This window comes from Pyrus communis, chromosome 9 (genome assembly GCF_963583255.1).
Source record: "Pyrus communis chromosome 9, drPyrComm1.1, whole genome shotgun sequence".
Classification (NCBI taxonomy): Eukaryota; Viridiplantae; Streptophyta; class Magnoliopsida; order Rosales; family Rosaceae; genus Pyrus; species Pyrus communis.
In genome coordinates, this window is record NC_084811.1 from 21,497,367 (window position 1) to 21,505,926 (window position 8,560).

Below are 8,560 nucleotides of genomic sequence, written 5' to 3' on the forward strand. Positions count from 1 at the left end.
CTGACACCTTGGAACTTATGGAATACTAAGAAAGAATATGAAATATATAAAAGATTTTTTTTTTTAAATTATTTTAGCCGTTGGATTTAAATTTGGATTGTTAAGTCTTTTTTATTTCTGTTGAATTTGATAACATTAGACATTAGCCATTGGATTCAAAGAATTTATAATATAAAACTAAAAAACAATACACATATATGGTGGGCCAACCCACTAATCCAGAGAGGAATCATATGAGTTTTCAGTTAAAACTCATGTTTGACCCAAGGGTTGGAGCAAGTTGGGGTATATTTGGAACCTAAAATTTGAGTTCTACTCCATGGGTTGGAGTAGGTCTTAAAGGGTATTTCACGTATATGTTTTCTTGAATTTGCTTGAGTGATACTAGACCCATCTTATTATCCTATTTCTACACCCACATTATAATATCACCCATCATAAAAAGGTAAAACATTTCAATGCTATTTCTCCACCCACTATTATTCCTGAAATATCCTCTAATAATATCTAAATTCTTTTTAAATTTTTCAAAAGAACAAATATTAATATGTTGTAAAGTTTTATGCGATGAGCTCCCACCAATTCCCTTCTCGTGAGGGCGTGATTTTTTTATTCTCCCTTAGCCATCGTCTAGGGTTTCCCAAGCCTTCTTGGGTTCCTCTTGATGCATGTTCAAAATATTGTGGTGTACGATTTAGGGAGCTCTTCTTGGCTATTGGAACTTTCTCTGTCGTCTCTTGATTGTAAGATATATTCTAAAATCACAACAACAAAATTTAGGATCACAAATAAATTAAATCAATATAAAATAGAGATGAACTAATTATATTGAACTTATCTATAGAAAATGAATGATATGGCTCTTCCGGATGACAAGGGATAAGTTCACAAGGTTGTCTTCTCCTTCCAATACTCCAAAATATCCCTCTACTATATGAACATGTTTTAGTATTATGAGGAATTCAACATATGGAAGCAGAGACTTAACCTAGTATTTATATACCATTGGGGTTCCTTATTAGCCAGCCTATTAACAGCTATGAAGGTCAACCCTATCACCTTGATTGAGTCCTATCATGATGCAATATCTTTGTATTTGAACCTCTGGATGATTCTCCTAGATTAGGTGCAATGATTTAAGACTCTACAATTCTTACCTAACTAGGACTCTTAATTTACTCGAATTGCACATCACTGAATAATCAAGTAATTTGTTCCTCAAGCAAACCAATTGTCACACGTTGCCATTCACAGAAATTTACATTGATGTCAATGGAGGATGTGGTTCATTCTTTTGCTCCCCGTTTTCTCTCTCACTGAGGAGGAACAATGTGAGATTGTTATTCAAAGATGCCTCCCAAATTCGCATCTCCAGTTTCTTATTGGTGGGTAAATTGTTAACCACAAGAATTACAGCAAAGAGGCCTAAGACAAATCCACAACCCCACAACCACCACCCAGCCAACCACATGCACCACCAACATAAATCCACAATGCCACCATAACCTCCATCCTCTGTTGCCACAACCAGCATAAACCTAGATCCAAAAATGATCAAATCGATGACCCAATGACTAAAAATCCAAAATTAACAAATTGGGTGACCAACAAGAATAATAAAAATTTAAAAAAGGAAAAACAAATCGGATGGGGGAAATAGAAAAGGAGGATAATACTGTAAGGGAATGGAGAAAGAAAAGGAGGAAGAAAAGGAGCCAGAGAGCAATAGTTCGTTGGAAGTAGGAACGTTCACAGCTTCTAGGTGCTTATACGTCATTTTGTCAAGGGTAAATTTGTTAATAACATTTTTATTAAAAAGTAGGTGGAAAAAAAAAGCACTGGGTGGAGATATCAGCACTCATTTGCTCAGACCTAGGATTATGTCCACGGTACCTCTCGTTCCTACATGTTTAAGCCTTAAGCCACCCCTCATTCAAGAGTTTTATCTATCTTTTGGGGCTACATGTTTATACAAAAATTATATGTAAAGGGCAAAAAAGCAAAAGGTTCATTAAAAGGGGTATTGGAATGAAGCCCTCCAATTATAAGATTACATCCCCGTTCAAAGATCTCTACAAATCTTTTTTTTTTCTTTTTTTTTCTTTAGGATTTAATAAAGTAAAGGATGTGTCTTAGTTCCTCTGAGTAGGATAATGTACGACGCTTAGCGTCCACTCACAAATCCAAAGGCGAAGGGCCCTGCACTCCATGGGATTGCTATCCTTGTTACCTTGTATAATAAGTCATGTAACAAAGATCAGCCTTTTATAAAAGGGTGCGGATCGAGTTAAGATAATTTGAGTGCACTTACATGTTTTGGCTCCTTTTCATTCTTCAGTGGGTTGAACACCAATCTCTCCTTTGCTTTTTGGTAAATGTTCCTTTTATCTCCCACTTTCCCATACCCCTTCCCTGATTTAACTTTGGGAAACCCAATCAAAACCGCACCCTTCGCTACATTAATAGGAAAAGAGGACTAAATAAATAGATTATTTTCAATTAATATCTTTCTCAAAATTGCGTCATGTGCGACATGTTTAGATTTTGGGACCGAAGCTCCAATTTGTTTGACAAACATTATCGGTAAAACGTGAAACCAATGCATCATATTGATGAGTTTGGATCAGGGATTTACATTCTTTTTATTGGTGTTCAGATTTATATCTTTCTATCATGACATTATGCTAATCATGTCTAAAGCAATATGGTTAAAGATTACTATTAATTATCTTTCTAAAACTACTAGGTTTTTTTATTGGTGTAAGCGTGGCTACAGGAATTTAGGAAATGGCATGGTTCGAAACAGGGCAGCAGACGGATAACCCCTCAAAAATGGGAGAAACCTGGTGTGGGATGGGTTCAATGTAATTTCGATGGTGCGTGGGACGAAGTAGGTGAACGAGGGGGTGTTGGTGTCGTGGTGCGAGATGAGAATGGGGAATTTGTAGCAGCTACAGCTTTGCATTTCAGAGGAGTTAGCTCGGCAGTTTTGGCTGAAATAATGGCTGCTCGGGCATCAATTCTATTTGCTCGTAATCTGGGAGTGACGCAACTGGAAGTGCAGGGGGATACAATGATGGTTATCAATGCGTTGCAGGGTGACAAGGCAGCGCTAGGCAATGGTATGTTTGGTAATGTTCTGCATGATGCCAGTCAAATGTTGAATTGGAAGGCTATGTTCGGTCCACGTGAGACGAATAAGATTGCACATCGGCTTGCGAGATTGGGCTTAATAGTGGATACTCAAGTTTCATGGTTTGAAGAACCTCCTGAAATAATTTCTAATTTACTTTTTGAGAATAGTATAACTATTTAATTTAGAGGTGCAAGACGCTCTTTTTCCCTTAAACCGGGTTGAAAGTCCCGTCAAGGTTTTTATCAAGGCCCACTATTAACACACTATCCTCGGATTTTGTACGATTTCTTTCTCATCTATGGAATATGGTACTTCCTTTAAAAATAAAAAAAAATATATATATATATATATCTTCTATCATGACATTATGCTAATCTTTAACATTAGAAAGTCAGAAGTCAAGTTTGGTGTCTCAAGCCATTTGGTTAAAATTTCTATTTAATTATGTTTTATTAGCCCCCCACAATTTGATGACATCCCTTTAAATTTTTAATATTAAATGACATATCAATAACCAAATATTTAGGCTCTAAGAGCTTTCTAAAATATAATATAGTATTCTGAACACACCCGGCATGTCTAACTTGAGATAATCTTACACTCCAAAAGTTATTTTCTTCAACCTCTCAAACCTATTCTCACTCTCCATCATAGATCAAAGTAAACAATAATTGTGGCAGCGAATTTCCATCGTCTTGACGAAAATGTACTTATAGGAGAGAGCCGACCATGGTGTTAGGGGTTTGCCCTACACATGGCTGCATCCTATTCGCCAAGGTGTATGGAAAGAATATTCTTAAGATATTAAATATGAGATTTGGTAATTTTATTCTTATTTAATGGAGGTTTTTCACAAAAGGACCAAAATGATTGATGGTGGACAATCTCAAGGACCAATTGTATTGATTTCAAATCTCAGGGACCAAAGTAAAGAGTTATACAAATCTCAATGACCATTTTGACTAAAAAGCCTGACTTTTATTTATGTATATACATGTGCAATTATTTGTGTCTTTAGTGGTTTATCTTGGAACCTAAAATAATTCAAAAAATCCTGGAGGCGACATGTAGACTTTTACTCAGGAAAGACAAAATTGCGGGTGCTGAGCTGTGTGTGAGAGTATTTGAGAAGCCTATCCATTTAATAAGGGCAATTTTGTCTTTCTTGAGTAAAAGTTTACATGTCGCCTCTAAGATTTTGGAATTATTTTAGGTTCTAGAATAAACCATTAAGGACACAAATAATTGCACATGTATATACATAAATAAAAGTTAGGCTTTTTAGTCAAAATGGTCCCTGAGATTTGTATAACTCTTTACTTTGGTCCCTAAGATTTGAAATCAATACAATTGGTCCTTGAGATTGTCCACCATCAATAATTTTGGTCCTTTTGTCAAACACCTCCATTAAATAAGAATAAAATTACCAAAATACCCTCAATTTTGGCCAAATCATTTTGGCCTATTGTTTGTTAAATTCAGGGTATATTTATCATTTTGATCCTTACCTAACATAATTTTGCACAGAAAGACCAAAATGATTGATAGTGGACAATCTCAGAAACCATTTCTATTAATTTCAAATCTTAGGGACCAAAGTGATTTGTTATATAAATCTCAAGGACCATTTTGACTAAAAAGCCTAAAAGTTAATTTTGACGAGTAGAACATAAAATCAACTGTTTGAAGGCTCCACGTGAGGTTTAGATTCATATATATATATATATATATATATATATATATATATATATATATATATTTTCGTTGTCCATCAATCTTAGTGATGTTCATAATGTTGGTCATATAATACGATGATGAGACAATTTTCAGTAGATGAACAACCGAAAACGAGAAGATCATTTTGTACAGCTCTACTGTAGAGCTGTACCAAAATGGTGTTTCTGCATGTCAGTGTCGAAATTGGTTTAAAAAGGTCAGTAACTACAAATCGAACGTAAGTTTTCAGAAGGTAATCACTGAAATTGTTTGTCGTGAAGAAGAGGTTGTGCTTTGTTTTTTGTTTTTTTTATTCATAGAACTATACGAGGTTTTGTTCTTCGGGGTGGAAGATCCGGGGTGTTATGTGGAGATTGGAGAGGGTGTGTGTAAGTGGTTTGGGTTACTTACATCAGTGTTTGAAGACAGTTTCTTAACAGAAAATATTGATTGGGAGTGTTGGCTCAATAAAATTTGGAGTGTTAATACAACCACCCAACCTTAAACATTGTTTGACTATAAGTCCAAAACGACATCTGTCTGGACATAAACTCATACCAAAACAATTTCATGTGAGGAATCCTACTTACATGGCAATATATAATCGACCTTATTACGAACTAGCTCTTCATTCAGTGTCTTCAAAGTTAGAAAATGTCCCGAGTTCATTTTCTTTATTTCTATATATATATAGGAAGCTTTTAAGAGAAGAGATCTCTATTTTTTTTTTTTAATAAAAATGCGGAATAATTGTGGGGTTCATACCACATCGAACTTTAACGATGTGAACCGTCTATTTTTCAAGCTGCACCTCTTAGATCATCCTTGTAAAATATTAGCCAAATCGGAAATATTTAAGACACCTAATTGGGTTCAAAAAAATTAACGAATACTTTGTTATATAAGAAACAATAAAATTTTATTTTGATAATTAAATAGACAAATGGTTTTAGATTGAATTGAATTTTTGCAAGGATGATCTAGATAAAAGTGTTTAGGGTTTGAATTGTATGTTTATTCTTCTCTCTAGGAGGTAAATATATAGTTGTACAATATCCCACATAACAAGAAATAAGAATCCCAATTATACAAGGAATAAATTATAGGATTACATTCCTAAATTGAATGGTTGACTCACGCCAACACTCCCCCTCAAGTTGGTGCATAGATATCTCCTATGCCGAACTTGTCAAGTGAGTCTTGAAACACCCTTGCTGAAAGCGCATGAGTTAACACATCTGCTAATTGTTCTTCAGACCTCACGTTTGGAATATCAATCAATTTGACATCTAACTTCTCTTTGACGAAGTGTCTATCTACCTCCACATGCTTTGTACGGTCATGCTGAATGGGATTATTGGCTATTTCTCTCGCAATTTGATTGTCGCAGGATAATAACATAGATCCCTAAGACTTGAACCCAATCTCAGTGAGAAGAATCCTGAGCCATAACAATTCACAAATTCCATGTGCCATTCCTCTGTACTCTGCCTCGGCCGTGGATCTAGCCACTACATTTTACTTCTTGCTTCTCCAAGTTACCAGATTTCCTACTATAAATGTGAAGTAGCCTGATGTGGAGTGACGATCAGTAATGTTTCCCACCCAATCAGCATCAGTATACCCCTTTACCTCCATATGTCCATGCTTCCTGAAGATCAGTCATCTACCCGGTGCACCTTTCAGATAACTCAGTATACGCATCACTGCTGCCATGTGATCCTCACTAGGAACATGCATGAATTGACTTACAATACTAACTGCATACGCAATATCCGGACGTGTAAGTGATAGATAAATCAACCGTCCTACCAATCTCTGATATCTTTCTTTATTGGTAGGAACTTGATCCTGGTATATCGCCAGGTGATGATTCTGCACAATGAGAGTTTCAACTGGTTTACAAGCCAACATTCCAGTTTCAGAGAGAAGATGGTAGAGTGACATAATCTGTCAAGGCTTCCATGGGAGTTCGGAAGTTCTGAATTCGAGAGGGCATTCGATTAAGAAGATAAACGGAATACGTAACTACATCCTCCCAATAGGCATGAGAAGCATGAGCTCCAATTAGAAGAGCCCGTGTAGTTTCCAAGATATGTTTGTTCTGACGTTCTGCCACACCATTTTGTTGAGGAGCTTAAGGACAAGTAGTCTCATGAAGTATGCTGTGCTCTGCAAAAAATTGTGATAGTTCAAAATTAAGATATTCTCCACCATTACCGGATCTTAGGACTTTGATAGGAAGAGAAAATTGATTTTCAATCATTCGATAAAACTGTTGGAAAATTTGCCCACGAATACCGTGGCGCATCGCTATTGGTGAGGGACCCCATACATCGGAGTGAATTAACTCAAAAGGCACGCATCTTTTATTGAGACTCAAATGGTAAGAACTACGATGACTTTTTACAAGAATGCAATCCTAACACTGAAAATCAGAGTCTGAAACACCATTAAATAAAGATGGAAGTAATTTTCTTAAATAACGAAAAGATGTATGCCCTAGTCGACGATGCCATAACCAGATTCTCTTAACCTTGCTGTTGTGACCACTGCTCACTTGGTTGACTCGGCCTAGTACCACATCATCCACATAATATAACCCTCTCCTCTTAGTACCACACCCAATGATCGCCCGTGTCTGGATATCTTGTAGTAGGCAAAAAGTGGGAAACATGAGTACAACACAATCTAATTGTTCCATAACTTCACCAACATAAAGTAAATGATTCGACAATGAAGGAACAAGAAGAGTGTTATGCAGAGATAGAGAGGAAGTAAATGCGATGGAACTTGCTCCTGTAACTGGAGCAATTTCACCGTTTGTTGTGATAACATTCTCCTTAGGTGGCACAGTTAAGTGGTGAAACAGGGATTCATCATATGTCATATGATTCGTAGCCCCAGAATCAATTATCTAACTAGAATCTCGTTTACTGGATGTCGTGAATACAGTGCCAATTTTACTTGGATCATCGTTACTTGGATCATCGGATTGTTGTTGAGAATTAATTAAATTTACAAAGGACAACTCCTAGCCCAAACCGTCTGGATTTGGATCACTTGTAGTTGTACTACCCAAAACATGGTTTCCTGTTGACGAGCACGACATACCCATAATTCCTACACTGGTGTTCCTGATGTCAGAAAAACTGGCCCCACTTGTGGGCCAACGTATGGTCCAGCATGTGTGACAGCATGTTCTGCCAATTGGCTGACTTGGGTTTGCGCTTGATAATCAACCATGGAAGAGACTGTTGGCACTTAAAGTCTAGCGTATCTTGCTTCAAGACACTTGCTTTGGTTTTCCTAGGTTTTGTTGTTTAGTAAACCTTTCTTCTTTCAGCGAGATAAGCAACAATGTCTCTTGCTTCGAGACAATTGCTGGAAGAAAAAAAATAATTTCTTTTGGGTTTTAGAGACGTGGCTGGAAAAATTGTTTCTTTTGGTTTTCAGATGCAGCGGCGGCAAGGAGAAAGAGAGTCACGTTCGGAATCTTCTCTGGTACCAAGATAAAAGTGTTTAGGATTTGAATTGTATGTTTATTCTTCACTCTATGAGGTAAATATATAGTTGTACAGTATCTCACATAACAGGAAATAAGAATCCTAATTATACAAGGAATAAATTACAGGATTACATTCTTAAACTAAATGGTTGACTCATGCCAACAAATCTATGAATCGAGACTTACAAAATAGATAGTTC

General features: G+C 36.4%; 1 protein-coding gene across 1 annotated transcript; it reads left to right on the top strand.

Moving 5' to 3' along the window:
- Positions 1-1,685: 1,685 nt before the first annotated feature.
- LOC137744505 (uncharacterized) lies at positions 1,686-3,316 on the top strand. The gene is made up of 2 exons (XM_068484306.1): positions 1,686-1,787; positions 2,777-3,316. The coding sequence occupies exons 1-2, from the start codon at positions 1,686-1,688 to the stop codon at positions 3,314-3,316; spliced, it is 642 nt and encodes a 213-aa protein (XP_068340407.1).
- The last annotated feature ends 5,244 nt before the right edge of the window (positions 3,317-8,560 follow it).